The sequence below is a fragment of the Carcharhinus amblyrhynchos genome, chromosome 12, assembly GCF_965287045.1.
Source record: "Carcharhinus amblyrhynchos chromosome 12, sCarAmb.v2.hapA, whole genome shotgun sequence".
NCBI lineage: Eukaryota > Metazoa > Chordata > Chondrichthyes > Carcharhiniformes > Carcharhinidae > Carcharhinus > Carcharhinus amblyrhynchos.
The window spans coordinates 88,710,588-88,732,754 of record NC_137335.1 but is presented as its reverse complement, the minus strand read 5'-3'; the positions used below and the strand labels follow the sequence as shown (position 1 = coordinate 88,732,754).

The 22,167-nt window shown below is 48.1% G+C and overlaps 1 protein-coding gene across 2 annotated transcripts in view; it reads left to right on the top strand.

Moving 5' to 3' along the window:
- Positions 1–17,596, top strand: part of LOC145351213 (protein-tyrosine kinase 2-beta-like) — a 100,267-nt gene extending 82,671 nt beyond the window's left edge. The window contains exons 24-26 of one of the 2 annotated variants that reach the window (XM_080200917.1): positions 8,803–8,946; positions 12,637–12,717; positions 16,198–17,596. In XM_080200917.1, coding sequence (XP_080057043.1) covers positions 8,803–8,946; positions 12,637–12,717; positions 16,198–16,413 — 441 coding nt within the window. In that variant the 3' untranslated portion in view covers positions 16,414–17,596. The remainder of the gene's footprint in view (positions 1–8,802; positions 8,947–12,636; positions 12,718–16,197) is intronic. The other variant, XM_080200918.1, reaches the window with a different exon arrangement.
- The last annotated feature ends 4,571 nt before the right edge of the window (positions 17,597–22,167 follow it).

Below are 22,167 nucleotides of genomic sequence, written 5' to 3'. Positions count from 1 at the left end.
TTGTACAGCGTTCTCACACTGGTTAATATCCTGTGTATTGTACAGCGCTCTCTCACTGGTTAATATCCTGTGTATTGTACAGTGCTCCCACACTGGTTAATATCCTGTGTATTGTACAGCGCTCCCACACCGGTTAATATCCTGTGTATTGTACAGCGCTCACACACTGGTTAATATCCTGTGTATTGTACAGCGCTCTCTCACTGGTTAATATCCTGTGTATTGTACAGCGCTCACACACTGGTTAATATCCTGTGTATTGTACAGCGCTCACACACTGGTTGATATCCTGTGTATTGTACAGCGCTCTTACGTTGGTTAATAATGTGAGAGGGACCTGGGTGTGCAAGTCCACAGATCCTTAAAAGTGGCATCACAGGTGGAGAAGGTGGTGAAGAAGGCATATGGCATGCTTGCCTTTATAAGACGGGGCTTAGAGTGTAAAAATTGGCGTCTGATGCTGCAGTTATATAGAACGTTGGTTCGGCCACATTTGGAGTACTGCGTCCGGTTCTGGTTATCACTCTACCAGGAGGTCATTGAGTCTTTGGAGAGAGTACAGAAAAGGTTTACCAGGATGTTGCCTGGTATGGGTTAAGGGCATGGGTTGGGGGGGATTCTTCACACAGAGAGTGGTGGGAGTGTGGAATGAGCTGCCAGATAAAGTGGTAAATGCGGGGTCACTTTTAACATTTAAGAAAAACTTGGATGGATTCATGGCAGAGAGGGGTGTGGAGGGATATGGTTCAAGTGCAGGTCAGTGGGACTAGGCAAAAAATGGATGGACACAGACAAGAAGGGCCAAAAGGCCTGTTTCTGAGCTGTAATTTTCTATGGTTCTATGGAGGGTCTTAGCTATAAGGAGAGATTGGGTAAACTGGGGGTGTTCTCCCTGGAAAGACAGAGAATGAGGGGAGACCTAATCGAGGTGTATAAAATGATGAGGGGTATGGATAGGGTGAACAGTGGGAAGCTTTTTCCCAGGTCGGAGGTGACAGTCACGAGGAGTCACAGGTTCAAGGTGAGGGGGGGCGAGGTTTAACTCAGATATCAGAGGGATGTATTTTACACAGAGGGTGGTGGGGGCCTGGAATGCACTGCCAAGCAGGGTGGTGGAGGCGGACACACTTGGATTGTTTAAGAATTACCTGGATAGACACGTGAACAGACTGGGAATGGAGGGATACAAACGAATGGTCTAGTTGGACCAATGAGCAGTGCAGGCTTGGAGGGCCGAGGGGCCTGTTTCCTGTGCTGTATTGTTGTTTGTTTCTTTGTTCTAATATTCTGTGTGTTGTACAACACTTTCACATTGGTTAACATCCTGTGTACTGTACAGCGCTCTCACATCAGTTAATATTCAAAAAGTTTCAGAGATGTAGAGGAAAGGATTGCAAAGATGGTTCTAGATAGGAGCGAAAGTAACAGGGTAGCTGTTATGGAGGATTTTAACTTTACAAATATTGACTGGAAAAGCTATAGTTCAGGTACTTTAGATGGGTCAGTTTTTGTCCAATGTGTGCAGGAGGGTTTCCTGACACAGTATGTAGATAGGCCAACAAGAGGCGAGGCCACATTGGATTTGGTACTGGGTAATGAACCAGGCCAGCTGTTAGATTTGGAGGTAGGTGAATACTTTGGTGATAGTGACCACAATTCGGTTACGTTTACATTAGCGATGGAAAGGGATAGGTATATACCACAGAGCAAGAGTTATAGCTGGAGGAAAAGGAAATTATGAGGCAATTAGGCAAGATTTAGGATGCATAGGATGTGGAGAAAACTACAGGGGATGGGCACAACTGAAATGTGGAACTTGTTCAAGGAACAGCTACTGCGTGTCCTTGATAAGTATGTACCTGTCAGGCAGGGAGGAAGTGGTCACGAGGGAACGGTGGTTTACTAAAGATGTTAATCTCTTGTGAAGAGGAAGAAGGAGACTTGTGTCAAGATGAAATCTGAAGGCTCAGTTAGGGCGCTTGAGAATTGCAAGTTAGCCAGGAAGGACCTAAAGAGAGAGCTAAGAAGAGCCAGGAGGGGACATGAGAAGTCTTTGGCAGGTAGGATCAAGGAAAACCCTAAAGCTTTCTATAGATATATCAGGAATAAAAGAATGACTAGGGTAGGATTAGGGCCAGTCGAGGACAGTAGTGGGAAATTGTGTGTGGAGCCCAAAGAGACAGGAGAGGCGCTAAATGAATATTTTTCATCAATATTCACAGGAAAAAGACAATGTTGTTGAGGAGAATACTGAGATACAGACTATTAGACTAGGCAGGATTGAGGTTCATAGGAGGAGGTGTTAGCAATCCTGGAAAGTATGAAAATAGATAAGTCCCCTGGGCCGGATGGGATTTATCCTAGGATTCTCTGGGAGGCTAGGGAGGAGATTGCAAAGCCTTTGACTTTAATCTTTATCGTCATTCTCTACAGGAATAGTGCCATAAGAACATAAGAAATAGGAGCAGGAGTAGACCATCTAGCCCTTTGAGCCTGCCCCACCATTCAATAAGATCATGGCTGATCTGAAGTGGATCAGTTCCACTTTCCCACTTTCTCCCCATAACCCTTAATTCCCCTGTCTATCAGAAACCTATCTACCCGTGACTTAAATATATTTAGCGAGGTAGCCTCCACCACTTCAACGGGCAGAGAATTCCAGAGATTCACCACCCTTTGAGTGAAGAAGTTCCTCCTCAACTCCGTTCTAAACTGCCCCCCCCCCTTATCTTGAGGCTGTGCCCTCTAGTCCTGCTGTCCTTTCTGAGCGGGAGGAATCTCTCTACCCCTACCCTATCCATCCCCTTCATTATCTTATACGTCTCTATAAGATCCCCCCTCATCCTTCTAACTCCAATGAGTACTGTCTCAGTCTATTTAGTCTCTCTTCATAGTCCAACCCCCTCATCTCCGGTATCAGCCTAGTGAACCTCCTCTGCACTCCCTCCAAAGCCAAAATATCCTTGCGCAAGTGCAGCGACCAAAACTGCACACAGTACTCCAGCTGCGGCCTCACCAGTGCCCTGTACAGTTGCAGCAAGACCTCCCTGCTTTTATATTCTATCCCCCTCGCTATAAAGGCCAGCATACCATTCGCCTTCTTGATCACCTGCTGCACCTGCAGACTGGGTTTTGCGACTCATGCACAAGGACCCCCAGGTCCCTCTGCACAGTAGCATGCTGCAGCTTTTCACTCTTTAAATAGTAATCCCTCCTACTATTATTTCTGCCAAAGTGGATAACCTCACACTTGCTAACATTGTACTCCATCTGCCAGGTCCTCGCCCCCTCGCTCAGCCTATCCAGATCTCTCTGCAGACTTTCCACACCCTCCGCACAATTTGCTTTTCCACTCATCTTTGTGTCATCAGCAAATTTCGTCACCCGACACTCAGCCCCCTCCTCCGGATCGTCTATATAAATGGTAAATAGCTGAGGCCCCAGCACCAACCCCTGCGGCACTCCACTAGTCACCAACCGCCAATCCGAATAGCACCCATTGATACCAACAGAAGACTGGAGGATGGCAAATGTTGTCCCTTGTTCAAGAAGGGGAATAGAGACCATCCTGGGAATTATAGACCAGTGAGCCTTACTTCTGTTGTGGGCAAAGTTTTGGAAAGGATTATAAGGGATAGGATTTATAATCATCTAGAATGGAACAATTTGATTAGGGATAGTCAACACAGTTTTGTGAAGGATAGGTCGTGCCTCACAAACCCTATTGAATTCTTTGATCACCTTCTCAAAGTGGTGAATAAGGGTAAAGCAGTTGATGTGGTGTATATGGATTTCAGTAAAGCGTTTGATAAGGTTCCCCATGGTAGGCTACTGCAGAAGATACAGAGGCATGGGATTGAGGGTGATTTAGTGGTTTGGATCAGAGATTGGTTAGCTGATAGAAGACAGAGGGTGGTGGTTGATGGGAAATGTTTATTCTGGTGTTCAGTTACTAGTGGTGTACCACAAGGATCTGTTTTGGGGCCACTGATGTTTGTCATTTTTATAAATGACCTGGATGAGGGTGTAGAAGGATGGGTTAGTAAATTTGCGGACACTAAAGTTGGTGGAGTTGTGGACAGTGCGGAAGGATGTTGCAGGTTACAAAGGAATATACATAAGCTGCAGAGCTGGGCTGAGAGATGGCAAATGGAGGTTAATGTGGAAAAGTGTGAAGTGATTCACTTTGGAAAGTAGAACATAGAACATTACAGCACAGAACAGGCCCTTCGGCCCACGATGTTGCGCCGACCAGTTACAAAACAATGACCCACTAACCTAAACCAATCCCTTCTCGTCCATAAACCTATCCACGGATCTCTTAAACGCCCCCAAACTAGGCGCATTTACAACTGCAGCAGGCAGGGCATTCCAATCCTTCACCACCCTCTGGGTAAAGAACCTACCCCTGACATCTGTCCTATAACTACCACCCCTTAATTTAAAGCCATGCCCCCTCGTGCTAGATTTCTCCATCAGAGGAAAAAGGCTATTACTATCCACCCTATCGAAACCTCTAATCATCTTATATGTTTCAATAAGATCCCCTCTTAGCCGCCTTCTTTCCAGCGAAAACAACCCCAAATCCCTCAGCCTCTCCTCATAGGACCTCCCCTCCATACCAGGCAACATCCTGGTAAAAGTATAACAGGAATACAGAATATAGGGCTAATGTAAGATATTTGGTAGTGTGGATGAGCAGAAAGATCTTGGTGTCCATGTGCATAGCTTCCTGAAAGTTGGCACCCAGGTTGATAGGGTTGTTAAGAAGGCGTACGGTGTGTTAGCTTTTTTATTGGTAGAGGGATTGAGTTTTGGAGCCATGAGGTCATGTTGTAACTGTACAAAACTCTGGTGCGGCTGCACTTGGAGTATTGCGTACAGTTCTGGTCGCCGTATTATAAGAAAGATGTGGAGGCATTGGAAAGGGTGCAGAGGAGGTTTACCAATATGTTGCCTGGTATGGTGGGAAGGTCTTATGAGGAAAGGCTGAGGGACTTGAGGCTGTTTTTGTTAGAGAGAAGAAAGTTAAGAGGTGACTTAATTGAGGCATACAAGATGACCAGAGTATTAGATAGGGTGGGCAGTGAGAGCCTTTTTCCCCAGATGGTGATGGCTAACACGAAGGGACATGGCTTTAAATTGAGGGGTGTAGATATAGGACAGATATAGTAGTAAGGGTGTGGAATGTCCTGTCTGCAACAGTAGTGGACTCGCCAACATTAAGGGCGTTCAAATGGTCATTAGATGAACATATGGATGATATTGGAATAGTGTAGGTTAGATGGGCTTTAGATTGGTTTCACAGGTCGGCGTAACATGGAGGGCTGAAGGGCCTGTATTGCGCTGGAATGTTCTATGTTCTAATATTCTAGTATTGTACAGCACTCCCAGATCAGTTAATCCCGTGTGTTGTACAGCGCTCCCACACCAGGGGATGGTAATCCTGTTTCCTGGGGCTCAAATCACCCTCGACATTTTTAACCTTCCACCAGCTCGAAGTGAATGTGGAGTTTTGATGAAGATTCTCACAGCTCCTGTGGCCAGGCTGTTAAAACTTTCTAACGTGACTTGAGTCAGTTCCAACCTCTCCCCCTCACCCACCCCACCGCAGCAGCGATTTGGACGTACCAACCGTCAAGGCAGTATCAGGTCTAACACACGTTCAGCCGGAAGTAACACGGCTGAAAATGGTGCAGAAACAGTTAGCACAGTAAGAAGTCTCATAACACCAGGTTAAAGTCCAACAGGTTTATTTGGTAACAAACACCACTAGCTTTCGGAGCGCTGCTCCTTCGTCAGGTAAGCGGGCGACATCGGAAACAGTAAATCAGGAAAGTAAGAATACCACCCCAAACTACTCTGTTCTTCTGGACACGGAAATTAAATTCAGTTAAAAACTCTGGAATTGAAAGTTGGTCTCAGGAGTGACAATTATGAAATCCTTGTTGATTGTCAGAGAAACACGTCTGGTTCACTAATATCCTTTAGGGACGGAAATCTGCCTTCCTTATCCGGTCTGGCCTACATGTAATTCCAGAGCCACAGCAACGTGGTTGACTCTCAACTGCCCTCAGGCAACTAGGGATGGGCAATAATTGCTGGCCAGTCAGCAGCGCCCGTCCCCTGAAATATTAAACAGACAAAATACAACTCGCCTCACAGTGGGCAGCACGGTGACACAGTGATTAGCACTGCTGTCTCACAGCGCCAGGGACCCGGGGCAGCACGGTGACACAGTGATTAGCACTGCTGTCTCACAGCGCCAGGGACCCGGGGCAGCACGGTGTCACAGTGATTCACACTGCTGTCTCACAGTGCCAGGGACCCGGGGCAGCACGGTGACACAGTGATTCACACTGCTGTCTCACAGCGCCAGGGACCCGGGGCAGCACGGTGGCACAGTGGTTAACACTGCTGTCTCACAGTGCCAGGGACCCGGGGCAGCACGGTGACACAGTGATTAGCACTGCTGTCTCACAGTGCCAGGGACCCGGGGCAGCACGGTGACACAGTGATTAGCACTGCTGTCTCACAGCGCCAGGGACCCGGGGCAGCAGGGTGACACAGTGATTAGCACTGCTGTCTCACAGTGCCAGGGACCCGGGGCAGCAGGGTGACACAGTGATTAGCACTGCTGTCTCACAGTGCCAGGGACCCGGGGCAGCAGGGTGACACAGTGATTAGCACTGCTGTCTCACAGTGCCAGGGACCCGGGGCAGCAGGGTGACACAGTGATTAGCACTGCTGTCTCACAGCGCCAGGGACCCGGGGCAGCAGGGTGACACAGTGATTAGCACTGCTGTCTCACAGTGCCAGGGACCCGGGGCAGCAGGGTGACACAGTGATTAGCACTGCTGTCTCACAGTGCCAGGGACCCGGGGCAGCACAGTGACACAGTGATTAGCACTGCTGTCTCACAGCGCCAGGGACCCGGGGCAGCACGGTGACGCAGTGATTAGCACTGCTGTCTCACAGTGCCAGGGACCCGGGGCAGCACGGTGACACAGTGATTAGCACTGCTGTCTCACAGCGCCAGGGACCCGGGGCAGCACGGTGACACAGTGATTAGCACTGCTGTCTCACAGCGCCAGGGACCCGGGGCAGCACGGTGGCACAGTGGTTAACACTGCTGTCTCACAGTGCCAGGGACCCGGGGCAGCACGGTGACACAGTGATTCACACTGCTGTCTCACAGCGCCAGGGACCCGGGGCAGCACGGTGACACAGTGATTCACACTGCTGTCTCACAGTGCCAGGGACCCGGGGCAGCACGGTGACACAGTGATTCACACTGCTGTCTCACAGTGCCAGGGACCCGGGGCAGCACGGTGACACAGTGATTCACACTGCTGCCTCACAGTGCCAGGGACCCGGGGCAGCATGGTGACACAGTGATTCACACTGCTGTCTCACAGTGCCAGGGACCTGGGGCAGCACGGTGACACAGTGATTCACACTGCTGTCTCACAGTGCCAGGGACCCGGGGCAGCACGGTGGCACAGTGGTTAACACTGCTGTCTCACAGTGCCAGGGACCCGGGGCAGCACGGTGACACAGTGATTCACACTGCTGTCTCACAGTGCCAGGGACCCGGGGCAGCACGGTGACACAGTGATTCACACTGCTGTCTCACAGTGCCGGGGACCCGGGGCAGCACGGTGACACAGTGATTAGCACTGCTGCCTCACAGTGCCAGGGACCCGGGGCAGCACGGTGACACAGTGATTCACACTGCTGTCTCACAGTGCCAGGGACCCGGGACAGCACGGTGACACAGTGATTCACACTGCTGTCTCACAGTGCCAGGGACCCGGGGCAGCACGGTGGCACAGTGATTCACACTGCTGTCTCACAGTGCCAGGGACCCGGGGCAGCACGGTGGCACAGTGGTTAACACTGCTGTCTCACAGTGCCAGGGACCCGGGGCAGCACGGTGACACAGTGATTAGCACTGCTGTCTCACAGTGCCAGGGACCCGGGGCAGCACGGTGACACAGTGATTAGCACTGCTGTCTCACAGTGCCAGGGACCCGGGGCAGCACGGTGGCACAGTGATTAACACGGCTGTCTCACAGTGCCAGGGACACAGTGTTGATTCCCAGCTTGGGTCACTGTCTGTGTGGAGTCTGCACATTCTCCCCGTGTCTGCGTGGGTTTCCTCCAGGGGCTCTGGTTTCCTCCCACATTCTGAAAGATGTGCTGGTTAAATGCATTGGCCATGCTAAATTCTCCCTCAGTGTACCTGAACAAGCGTCGCATTTGGTGACGAGGGGATTTTCACAGTAACTCCTTTGCCGTGTTGATGTAAGCCCTACTTGTGACACTAATAAATAAACTAAAAACCTCACCCTGACACCAAAGGAAATGCACAGCAATACACAGTGCCCTGTCCTGAAAGGCTACTGGACTAGCTGAGCTCTCTTGATGGCATGTGTCCGTTACATCCAGCTGTGAACAATCTCCAGTCGTGTCCGCCCTCACTGACATATCTGGACAAAAGAATTTGCCTCATCCTAACACCCTGTAGCGATGTTCTCCCAGATCCTAAACCTACCATCAGCGTCCACACTGGAGAACACAGTAAGAAGTCTAACCACACCAGGTGAATCGCTTGATGAAGGAGCAGTGCTCCGAAAGCTAGTGCTACCAAACCTGTTGGATTTTAACCTGGTGTTGTGAGACTTCTCACTGTGTGCCAGCATCTCCACACACATTGGAGATGACAGGTCCTAAATTGTGAAGTAAATATATCTGTGTGAACTTCTGTCTCCTGAGGTTTCTCCTTTTCTCCATATTCAGCCGATACAAGCAGCTCCCACAGCAAACCTCGATCGCACTGATGACAAGGTCTACCCTCTTGTCATGGAACTGGTTAAAGCTGTGCTGCATCTGAAGAACCAAGTCTACCAAATTCCATGTGAGGAATATATCAACCTGGTGAAGGTGAGATCGTTCAACCCCGGTGCAATCTCGGCATGTCTCAAACTACCCCGACACTGAGAGGCAGCCACAAATAACAACCTAGTCATAGCCATCTGTCTTTGTGATGTTGATGAGGGGTAAATATTGGCCAGGGCTCTGGTGAGAACTCCCCTGTTGCACTTTGATACAGGGTGGTGAGATCATCCACATCTAACTTGAGGGGGGGAGGTGCAGTCTAAGTTTTATTTTGACCTCTGCTCTGAGCGGTGGCACATCCAACAAAGCAGCACTGAGCCGTTGCCCCGGATTTTGTCCACAAACCTCAAAGGGAGCTTTGAACCTATAACCAACAATGTACAGAGGGATCTGGGCGTGCAGGTCCACAGTTCCCTAAAAGTGGCAACGCAGGTGGCCAAGGTGATTAAGAAGGCTTACGGCCTGCTTGTCTTCACCAGCCGGGGCACTGAGTACAGGAGTTGGGAAGTCATGTTGCAGCGATATAAAACATTTATCAGGCCGTATTTGGAGTATTGTGTGCAGTTCTGGTCACCACACTCCCAGAAGGATGTGGTCGCTTTGGAGAGAGTGCAAAGAAGGTTCACCAGGATGCTGCCTGGTCTCGAGGGTGTTGGCTATGAGGAGATGTTGAATAAACCAGGATTATTTTACTGGAAAGACGGAGGCTGAGGGGAGACCTGACAGAGGTCTACAAAATGATGAGTGGTGCAGACAGGGTGGATAATCAGAGGCTTTTTCCCAGGGTGGAAGTTTCAATTACAAGAGGGGTTCAAGGTGAGAGGGGGAAAGTTTAAGGGAGATGTGCGGGGAGAGATTTTCAGAGAGCGATTGGTGCCTGGAACGCGCTGCCAGAGGAGGCGGTGGAAGCAGGAACATTAGCAACATTGGGTGGGTCCATGGATAGGGAGGGAATAGAGGGATACGGACCAAGGGCAGAAGGTTTTTTTTTAGTTTAATTAGGGCATCGTGATCAGCACAGGCGTGGAGGGTGGAGGGGCCTGTTCCTGTACTGTATTTTACTTTGTTCTGTTACTGAGTCATATTCACCCATCACTGAATAATGAACATGGAGATTATTGGCTGGTTGGATTTTGGAGCAGTCTTGAGGAATATTCTTTGGGCTAATAAGCCGGGATTCTCCACTCCTCATCTTCCTGGGGTGAGTTTGATTACAGAGAGGAAAGTTTTCCCGTTGGCCCAAATTGTGTTTTATGTTGGCAGGAAGTCTCATTGCATTTTTCCCTCCACAACAGCAACCCCCCCCTCCACCCTCAGCCGCACCCCCCCTCCCTCCCCGCCCCCCACTGTCAGTGATATAATGAGAATCTCGACATTCATCTTTGGAAACACCATCAGAATACACTCGAAGCTCATTACCCAGGTACCCAGGCCTCTGTGTCCGACCATCGCCCCAATTCGATTACCCAATCTCATCGGCCATGAGGACACACTGATGTGAATCACGGCCGTTCTCCCATTGGCAGAGCAGCTGCTGGGCAGACCCCCCCAGAGGAGATCAGATAGGTGAATTGTTCAGGGAGGGGAGAGGGTCAGGTCTGGACCTGGGGGGAGAGGGTCAGGTCTGGACCTTGGGGGGAGAGGGTAAGGTCTGGACCTGGGGGGAGAGGGTCATGCTTGTTGGGGGTGGGGGGGAGAGGGTCATGTTTGCGAGGGGGGGGAGAGGGTCATATTTGTGAGGGGGGGGGGAAGAGGGTCATGTTTGGGCTGTCCCGGCATTGCCTCCTTCTCTGCAGCAAGATGCCTTAGAAATGGAGTCTAAGAAATGCTGACGAAACGAGATCAATCAGAGCCCACCCCACCAGTGTGACACGGTGGGACCACAACCATCCAGAGGGTGGGATTTTCCAGCCGCAATCGCCCCAAAACCAGAAAATCCCACCCGAGGTCCGCATCATCCACACTCCCCGCTGCCCTACCCCCTCCCCCTCCCCTCCCCCTCCCCCTGCCCGCTACAATTCCTGGGGCAAGTAGGACAGGAAAACTCCCCTCATGTTTTGGCTGGAATTTTACCGTTCCACCCGCCACGGGAATTGGAGCGGATGAAGGGCAGACGGTGGGAAAGTCCGTTCACCTCAGGCAGGATTTCACAGTTTGAGGATGAATGAGGCTGTAAAATGCCGTCTTCTTTTCCTGTGTTCCTAACAATGCTGCAGAGAAATCCATCAGTACACATCGCTTTTCACACCTACTGTCAAAATCCACATCAAAACAGGTATAATCTCACCCATCACATCCAGCTGGGAAACTCCAAGCTTCAGTGAGTTTGGGGAAAATGCAGCATGCAGTAGTGTTGTAGTTTGAATGATCCAGAGACCCAAGTTATTTATCTGATTCAAATCTCTGAAGTTAAACCAAAGTCTAGCATCAATAAAACTCACCCTGAAATGCAAAAACCCAACTGCTTCCTGAATGTTCTTCACTCTGCCTGGCCTAAACATGACTCCAGTTCCATTCCATTACAAGACAGTTTGAGTTAGTATTTGTATCAGATTGCTCCAGGAAGATGAGGGATGGATGATAAAAGCTGTTCTGGTGAATCCCGAGAATGAGAATAATTTCACAAATGATTCATTCCGTGGCAATTTGCACATTGTGTTCCAATCAACCTCCCAGGCGCCAGGAATTAACTTTAACAAGTGTGGAGTCTGATTCCATCGGATTGTGAGTTTTTCTGGCTTTCAATCAAACACTCTTTTTTTCATTTTTCCTTTTGTTTTATCTGATAGCACATTCCTGTGAAATGCTTTAGGGGGCGTTTTATGACCTTAGGAGTGTGAAATTAGGCTGATTGGCCATGCTGAATTGAACCTTGTGTCAGGGGGATTAGTGGCTAAATATGTGAGGTTTCAGGAATTGGGCCTCGGTGAGAGTGTTGTCAGTGCAGACCTGATGGGCCAAATGGCCTTCTTCTTCATCTTAAGGATTCTAGAAATTACTGTCACATTGGCCACATTATAGAAAACCTTGTTCCCTTATCCCACCTGTGTGTGTGTGTGTGTGTGTGTGTGTTGTGGGGTTAATTTAGCACTTGCTGCTGCCAGCTCCCAGCACAGTCAGTATTTATTCTGTGATCTCCTCGAATTAGTTTCTGAGCCAAAGCTTGCATTCTTTGTTGACTGTGGGTTCATCGACTGACTGACCTGATCCTAGACTCAGCTTACACTCTGTGCTCAGGGATTTATAAACATCACAATCCCCTTCAAACAGGACCACAGTTTAGAATGGCCACATACCTTGTTACAGACAAGGCCATTGGCTGAAATAACCTGTGCTATTACAGCTCCTTGTGTATTCAGGAGTTTGACTGAAAAACCTTTGAGTGCTCAAATACTTCAGACAATCTCTGCTGTCTGACAAAGCAGCCCAGGATTTCAGAGGCACTGTCCATAACCTTTCCGACTCCCTTAGACTTGACCAGTGCCTGGACGGGGGAACTGCAAACATTATGCCCTTGTTCAGATAAAGAAAAGCTCAGCTTAACTTCACAAAAGGGGAAACTTCTGGAAACAATAAGCTTCACATTTAGCCGCAGTGTTTTGTGAACTCAGATAGAAACAAAGTTAATGGCCTTTCTTACAGTAGCTCCTACAACAGGGGTTTTCACACCAGTTGGTTTGATTTCCACGGTTATTCCACCATGAGTTAACAGCTACAATAATGTCTACGTTGCAGACAGTGGGGATGCACCTTCGCAATCTGACTGGCAGTGTGGATGAGCTCTTACCAAAGTTACCAGCAGCTTCGCGTACAGAGGTGAGTCGCAGAGAATGTTGTTACCAACTGCAACACTCGTCCTCTGGATGGCCAGGGCAGCAGACAGACCCTTCCCCGGTACTTAGACACCTCAAACGAGCTTTCGTTTGCGACTATGAGAATGGCTTCACCTGGGACGGAGGCTATTGTAACATGTGCATCGCGCAGAGAATGGGATCATTTCCACAGGAGGAGATTGGAGATAACTATATGATTTTGTAGATATTGCGGAGACTCAGTTGAGAGAAGACAAGATTGGCAGCTTAATGTTCCAGAATTGTGATGTTTCAGACTCAACAAAGAGGGATGTGAAAGGGGTGGGGGAGTTGCGTCACTGATTTGGGAGAATATCACAGCTGTACTGCGGGAGGTCTCGTACAGTGAGACAATATAGGTAGAGCTCAGGATAGGGGGGGTGCAGTCAAGCACCCCAACAGCCAGCAGGAGATAGAGGAACAGGCATGCAGACAGATTGTGGAGAACTGTAAAAACAACAGGGTTGTTGCAGTGTGTGGTTTTAACTTCCTCAATATATTGCCTGGGACTCTCTCGGTTCTCAGGGGCCTCGGACGGGGAGGTATATGTAAGGTTTCAGAAACTGGAAACAGACAGAGCTCTTGAAGAATATAAAGAAACCAAGAAAGAACTTAAACAAGGAATTAGGAAGTAAACAGGGTTAAGCAAAATCCCAAGGAGCAAGAGGGTAGCTAGGGAAAGGCTAACTCCACTCAAGGACAGAGGAGGGAATTTATGCTTGGAATCAGAAAAAGCGGATGAGGCCCTTAATGAAAACTTTGCATCGGTATCCATAAAGGAGAGGGACTTGGTAGATGTGAATGCAGAGAGAGTTTGTTGATATTCTAGGGAATGGCGATATAAAAAAGGAGGTGCTGGGTGTTTAGAAAGTGTTAAGTAGACAAGTCCCCAGGGCCTGATGGGATCTATCCCAGAACACTGAGGGAGGCGAAAGGAAGAAATCGCTGGGGCCCTGTAAGAAATCTTTCTGTCCTCTTTAGTCACAGGAGAGGTCCCAGAGAATTGAAAAATAGTCAATGTTGTTCCTTAATTTAAGAAGGGCAACCAGGGAAAATCCAGGAATTACAGGCCATCAGGGTTAGGGAAATTATTGGAGAGGATTCTTAGGGACAGGGTTTACTCACATATGGAAAAATAGTAAGATATTAGTAATAGGCAGCATGACTTTGTGCAAGTGAGGTTGTGTCTCACAAACTTGATGGAATTTTTTGAGGAAGTGATGAAGATGATTGAGGGTGGGGCAGTGGATATTGTCTACATGGACTTCAGAAAGGCCTTTGACAAGGTCCCTCATGGCAGACTGATGCAGAAGGTGAAGTTGCATGGGATCAGGGGTGAGCTGGCAAGGTGGATACAAAACTGGCTCAGTCAAAGAACGTAGTAAAAAGTCTGACAACACCAGGTTTTAGTCCAACCTATTTATTTGATAATATACTCACAAGCTTTCGGGGTTAGCCCCTTCGTCAGGTGATTCACCTGACGAAGGGGCTAACCCGAAAGCTTGTGAGTATATTATCAAATAAATAGGTTGGACTAAAACCTGGTGTTGTCAGACTTTTTACTGTGTTTACGCCAGTCCAACGCCGGCATACCCACATCAGTCAAAGAAGACAGAGGGTAGCAGTGGAAGGGTGTGTTTCTGATTGGAAATCAGTGACCAATGGCGTTCTGCAGGAATCAGTGCTGGGATCCCTATGTGGTCTGATTGGTACATTTGCAAACGACACAAAGACTGGGGAGCTGCGGATAATGAAGAGGATCGCCAGAGGGTACAGCAGAATGTAGATTGGCTGGAGACTTGGGTGGAGAAATGGCAGGTGGAATTTAATTCGAGCAAATGTGAGGTGATGCATCTTGGAGGACTAAAGCAGGTGGGAAGTATACAGAAGATGGCAGAACCCTTTAGAAGCATTAACATACAGAGGGATCTGGGTGTACAGGTTCACAGCTCCACATTTGGAGTATTGCATACAATCCTAGTGCCGCACTACCAGAAGGATGTGGAGTCTTTGGAGAGGTTACAGAAAAAGTTTACCAGAATGTTACCTGGTTTGGAGGATATTAACAATGAAGGGCAAATGAACAAACTTGGTTTGTTTTCACTTGAATGTTGGAGGCTGAGGGTGACCTGATAGAGGTTGGCAAAATTGTGAGATAGGTTGGATGGTTGGAGTCTTTTTCCCAGGGTCGAGATGTCAGTTTGTACACAATGCCATGCTGAGAGTTTGGTATTGGAGGGAGAGGAGAGAGGACCCCGAGGCAGTCTGATCCTGATGGAGCGAATGAGATCATTCATCTTTTCCTTATACTGTGTGCGGATGTCAATTGTGCTGACCACCTGGACGATGGCCTCCCAGGCCGGAGAGGTTGCTGTGAATCCAGGAGCCCGCCCAGGTCACAGGACACGCATTCCCTCCTTTGTCCTTGAGTGGATTTAGCTTTTCCCTAGCTACTCTCTTGCTCCTTTATATACATATAAAATCTCTTGGGATTTTGCTTAACCCTGTTTACTTCCTAACTCCTTGTTTAAGTTCTTTCCAGGTTTCTTTATATTCTTCAAGAGCTCTGTTTGCCTTCTGTTTCCGAAACCTTACATATACCTCCCCGTCCAAGACTCCTGAGTGTGGACATTTTACTTGAAGCTGCTAGCCTTTTCCTTACGAGGAGAGACTAAATCGGTTAGGATTATATTCAGTGGAGTTCAGGAAAGTGAGAGGGAATCTGATAGAAACTTATAAAATTCTAACAGGGTTAGACAGGGTAGATTCAGAAAGAATGTTCCCAATGGTGGGGGAGCCCAGAACCAGGGGTCAGAGTTTGAGGATAAGGGGGAAACCTTTTAGAACTGAGGGGAGGAGAAATTTCTTCACCCAGAGGGTGGGGAATGTGTGGAATTCACTCCCACAGAAAGTAATTGATGCTAAAATATTGTGCCATTTCAGGAAGAAATGAGTTAAGAGTTCTTAGGGCTAAAGGGATGTAGAAGGGAAGCAGGGGGGATCAGGATATTAAGTTTGATGATCAGCCATGATCACAATGAATGGTACAGCAGGCTCAAAGGGCCAAATGGCCTCCTCCTGCTCCTAGTTTCTATGTAACTCTCTCCTCCACTTTGATTTTTGTTCCCCACCCCCTCTCCCCACAGTGCCAGTCTGGAACGTGTTCTTGTGTTTAGTTTCCAGAGGGCATTGCCCCCTGTTCTGTCATTGACACGTTCTGCTGTAAGCAGTGCAGATGAACCAAAGGCTGACTGAGATATCACAAACCCCAGAAGATGTTTAACTGCACACGTTCACACCCTGTGAAGAAATGGCCGCAGTATTTGAGGATTTTGGAACGTCTAGGAATCCTGAGTGAAGTTGTGGGAATGTCACAATATTTCCTAATTCCTGTTTTTTGCTGAGATGATTGAAGACCAGGATTTTTGCTTTGTGTTTTTGTCAGATTGAAGGGACACAGAGGCTGTTGAATAAGGACCTGGCTGAGCTGATAAACAAGATGAAACTGGCCCAGCAGAACTCGGTGACCTCCCTGAGCGAGGAGTGTAAGAAGCAGATGTTAACAGCTGCCCACACTCTGGCAGTGGATTCCAAAAACTTGCTGGACGCTGTGGACCAGGCCAGGGTGCGAGCGGGTGAAGCCAAACCAGTCCCAAACTGATGGCCAATTGATCAACTCATACACTGGCAGTATGAGGCTGGAGAGACACAGTCACTCACCAAGACCAACAAAAGTGCGTGAATAGGGAAGGGATTCTATCCGGGGTGAGGACATCGTTAAATTAAACTGCTCACTGTATTGATGGGGGCAGGAAGACACTTTTGTTTGGAAGGGGTGGAGGGGATGTCCATTAATCCAGGAATTCCATGGAAAAGGCAAAAGAATTATGCATCTCAGGCAGATTTATACAACGTGGAATTAATCCATTGCGGGGAGTAATTAGTAAATTCATAACTCTGAGGAACAAACAAAGTCTAACTTGAAGTGCGTAATTAAAGACGGAATGAGGAAATCTCGAGATTGTAAGTAAGATGTGAACAAATCTTGTATTCATTTTGATCAATGTTACAATATCCATCTGTAAATACAACATTGTATTGGATATTTATACGGATGATGGAATGGTCTGAGTATTGAGTAAATGTAAAATTATACAAGTTTCACATCCTCACATCTGCTCACATTGAGATTCAAAAACGTCTCTTGCATGTGGTTGGCTGTTGGGTGTTTTAAGATTAATCTCATTCATGGCCTTCAGGAGTTGAGTAAGACGTTACTGCAAAGTTACCAAGAGTAATGTAAATGGGTAAAATATTGTATTTATGGTTGTCGGAACATGTGTGGGATTTGGGAATGTTACTGATATTGTTGGGATATTGTTGATCGGAGCGTTTGGATTTCTGGCCTGTTCACACCCACATTCAGGGCTTTAGATTTGATTGTTATGAGAAGATTTACAAAGATCCAACCCCTCACCATTCAGCTCCCTAAGAGACGTACCTGCTGAGATTAGCCTGACGCGTGACTGCAGTTCAAGTTTCATCTTTGCTGCTCTCTGCAAACCACCCGTGACCCATATGAATAACTCAGGGTCAATGCTCCGTCTCAATTTTCAATACTCAAGGTGCTGCCTCCTTTGTATCGCGCACACAGTGCAACTGATATCAAGAATCCAGTGGAATGGGAATCGGTTCCCTCCCCGACCCCGCCTATTATACAATTAGGGAACCATTTCCCATGGTTGTTGATTTGTATGTGACCTTTCCAGAGCTCTAAGCAGGGCCCTGTTGCTGTCAGATTTTGCTAATACTGTAAGTGTTGGCAATGGTCTCCATCTCTCATCACTCTGACCTTCATTAGTTTGGCCTGACTCGGTTTTGTTCATTAGCCCTATGGAACGTGCCGGATTGTTGTATTGTGGGGAAGATTGTTTGTATCCCCCACCCCCCCACCCTCTCACACGCCTGCCAAAGGTGTCAGGATCAGAAGGAAGTGAGGCCCAAAGAGGTCCCGAAGGTAAGGGCAGTGCCAGTTTCTTGAGATTGTTCCCAGCGCTGGCCACTTTGGGGGAGGCACATTCTGAGTCCAGCAAAACGGCCTTTCTGAACATAGAACATTCCAGCGCAGTACAGGCCCTTCAGCCCTCCATGTTACGCCTACCTGTGAAACCAATCTGAAGCCCATCTAACCTACACTATTCTAATATCATCCATATGTTTATCCAATGACCATTTGAACACCCTTAAAGTTGGCGAGTCCACAACTGCTGCAGGCAGGGCATTCCACACCCTTACTACCCTCTGAGTAAAGAACCTACCTCTGACATCTGTCTTATGTCTATCACTCCTCAATTTAAAGCTATGTCCCCTCGTGCCAGCCATCACCATCTGAGGAAAAAGGCTCTCACTGTCCACCCTATCTAACTCTCTGATCATCTTGTATGCCTCATTAGGCCACCTCTTAACCTTCTTCTTTCTAACAAAAACAACCTCAAGTCCCTCAGCCTTTCCTCCATAAGACCTTCCCACCATACCAGGCAACATCTTGGTAAACCTCCTCTGCACCCTTTCCAATGCCTCCACATCCTTCTTATAATGCGGCGACCAGAACTGTACGCAATACTCCAAGTGCGGCCGCACCAGAGTTTTGTACAGTTGTAACATAACCTCACATCTCCGAAATTCAATCCCTCTACCAATAAAAGCTAACACACCGTACGCCTTCTTAACAACCTTATCAACCTGGGTGCCAACTTTCAGGGATCTATGCACATGTACACCGAGATCTTTCTGCTCATCCACACTACCAAGTATCTTACCTTTAGCCCAGTATTCTGTATTCCTGTTACTCTTTCCAAAGTGAGTCACTTCACACTTTTCTGCATTAAACTCCATTTGCCACCTCTCAGCCCAGCTCTGCAGCTTATCTATGTCCCTCTGTAACCTGCAACATCCTTCCGCACTGTCCACAACCCCACTGACTTCTGTGCCATCCACAAATTTACTAACCCATCCTTCTACACCCTCATCCAGGTCATTTATAAAAATGACAAATAGCAGTGGCCCCAAAACAGATCCTTGAGGTACACCACTTGTAACTGAACTCCAGGTTGAATATTTCTCATCAACCACCACCCTCTGTCTTCTATCAGCTAGCCAATTCCTGATCCAAACCGCTAAATCACCCTCAATCCCATGCATCTGCATTTTCTGCAATAGCTTACCATGGGGAATCTTATCAAACACTTTGCTAAAATCCATATACACCACGTCAACTGCCTTACCCTCATCCACCTCCTTGGTCACCTTTTCAAAGGATTCAATAAGGTTTGTAAGGCACGACCTACCCTTCTCAAAACCGTGCTGACTATCCCTAATCAAATTATTTCTTTCGAGATGATTATAAATCCGATCTCTTCTAATCCTTTCCAAAACTTTGCCCACAACAGAAGTAAGGCTCACCGGTCTATAATTCCCAGGATGGTCTCTACTCCCCTTCTTGAACAAGAGGACAACATTTGCGATCCTCCAGTCTTCCGGCACTATTCCTGTAGCCAATGACGACATAAAGATCAAAGCCAAAGGCTCTGCAATCTCCTCCCTAGCCTCCCAGAGAATCCTAGGATAAATCCCATCCGGCCCAGAGAACCTATCTATTTTCATCAACTTTTAGGCAGGGATTGAACCCACAACCTTCACATCATTAGCAGGCACTCCAAGTATCTGAGCTAATCAGCCCCCAGCCTCCAGAAAGACATTCCTTCACCGTGGCTAACGAAAGTGGCTCAGTCAGAGCCCAGTTAACCGCAGCTGGAGGAAACTGGGTGAGGTTTTCCAGTAAAAAGTCTGACAACACCAGGTTTTAGTCCAACCAATTTATTTGATAATAGACTCACAAGTGAGTCTATTATCAAATAAATTGGTTGGACTAAAACCTGGTGTTGTCAGACTTTTTACTGTGTTTACGCCAGTCCAACGCCGGCATACCCACATCATGAGGTTTTCCAGTCAGTACAATTTCCCGATGCTGGGGTAGATTGGTGGGCAGTGGGGGCACCCAATGGCAGCTGGTGAGGGGCTGGGGGTTACTGGAGGTTGGCCTACAGGTCATCCCTGTGTGCCTGCAGCCATGTTGAAGCACTCTCTGTGTTAGCCTTTACTGATTGGTCCTCTTTGAAAACCCATCTCCAGCCTTTGGACATGAAACTTGTCTCCGTGTCAGTAAAAGAAACGTCTCTGGCTAAATCCCAATGAGTGAATATTTCCCCATCCTGGAATAGAACATAGAACATAGAACACTACAGCACAAACAGGCCCTTCGGCCCACGAGTTGCGCCGATCACATCAACACCTACCAACCTACAGACCTATCTATAACCCTCAATCTCATTAAACCCCATATACTCATCCAGGAGTCTTTTAAAAGACCCCAGTGAGTTCGCCTCCACCACCACTGACGGCAGCCGATTCCATTCACTCACCACCCTCTGAGTGAAAAACTTACCCCTAACATCACTTCTGAACTTCCCTCCTTGCACCTTAAATCTGTGTCCTCTCGTAGCAACCATTTCAACCCGGGGAAATAGCCTCTGAGAGTCCACCCTATCTATTCCTCTCAACATTTTGTAAACTTCTATCAGGTCGCCTCTCAACCTTCGTCTCTCCAGGGAGAAGAGTCCCAGCTCCCTCAACCTAACTTCATAAGGCATGCCTCCCAGTCCAGGCAACATCCTTGTAAATCTCCTCTGTACCCTTTCAATAGCTTCTACGTCTTTCCTATAGTGAGGCGACCAGAACTGCGCACAATACTCTAAATGAGGCCTGACAAGGGTCTTATAAAGTTGCAGCATTACCTCCCAATTCCGAAACTCAATCCCTCGATTAATGAAGGCCAGTAAACCATACGCCTTCTTGACCACATCCTCCACCTGCGAGGCCGATTTAAGCGTCCTGTGGACCCGGACCCCTAGATCATTCTGCTCTTCAACACTACTCAGACTTCTGCCCTTAATAGTGTACTCGTTCATCCCGTTGGTTCTGCCAAAATGGACGACTACACATTTATCCGCGTTGAAGTCCATCTGCCACTTCTCCGCCCAGTCCTGCATCCTATTTATGTCCTGCTGCAACTTTTGCCATCCTTCCAGACCATCCACAACACCACCAACCTTAGTGTCATCAGCGAACTTACTTACCCATCCCTCCACTTCCTCATCCAGGTCATTTATGAAATGAAATTTATGAAAATGGAATGTCCAGGAATGTCCTGGTTCCCGCTTCCCAAAGTGAACATTCAGGTCCAGAGTCCATGTTTTCTGACCTGGAAGAGTTTCTGTCCTGTGACATGATTAAGTATTTGGAATTGTGATCCTGGTGCCACTGGATGGAGCTTTGGAATGTGTTACACTTGATCCTGATGGAGGGCCTTAACCGATTGGCGAAGGCAGAACCTAAAAAACTCAACCAGCTACCAGCCAATGAAGAACCTGGGTAAAGAGGCTGAGAATCCCCCAGAGATTTGCTCCAAAATTGCTGAATCTGCCCGGAGAACATCAGAGATACATCAACACCAGAACACAGCAACTCCCACTGGTCCCTGCTGCACAGGACTGGAGAGGTTAGTATTCTTGTGCATTAACCGGGTTACTCATGGTCTCACTCTGATAATCTTTAACCCTTAGAGTTTGTTTCATTTTGGATTAAACATCATGATTTGGGATTTAATACTCTGACTGTGGTATAAAACTGAGAGATTGGGAGTTGGCCTGTGGTGAGACCTGGAGTTGTTTTAGCTCATTATCCTTGGACATATAGCTGTCAGTCCCTCAGGTCAATGAGTTACACACTGTAAGTGTGAGTGTAATCCGTAATAAATGATCGAGAAGCTTGTGAAAGACAAGAACAGAACCCTGGCCTTGCCTGTGAAACCTGCCCAGAGGGTTTGCAGCAGTGTAAGCGAGGAGAGTTTCATTTGATTTCCTTCTCCGGGTGTCATGTTCAAGAGGGAATGGGTTTCCAGTGGATTGCTCTGTGACTGTGCTTGGTACCGCACTGCAGTGGTTTGCCGTTACCATCTACAGGATAGCTCCCCACTCCGACCATCTGCCATTGGGCCTATTTACAGATTGATCAAGGACCTGTCTGGCTCCATTCGGAAGACAAATTCCATGACTGGCAAGTCCGGAAGTCAGACTGGAACCAGGAGCCCCTGGCCCAGAGGCAGAGACGCTCCACAATGTGCCACAGGGGCTCCATGTTCCCACCAGCTGTCACTTTTCCAAATAATATTCATGGCGTGTCTGCGCCAGGGGTGCCGGTCTCTCCGGGTGCCGGTCTCTCCGGGTGCCGGTCTCTCCGGGTGCGGGAGCCGGTCTCTCCGGGTGCCGGTCTCTCCGGGTGCCGGTCTCTCCGGGTG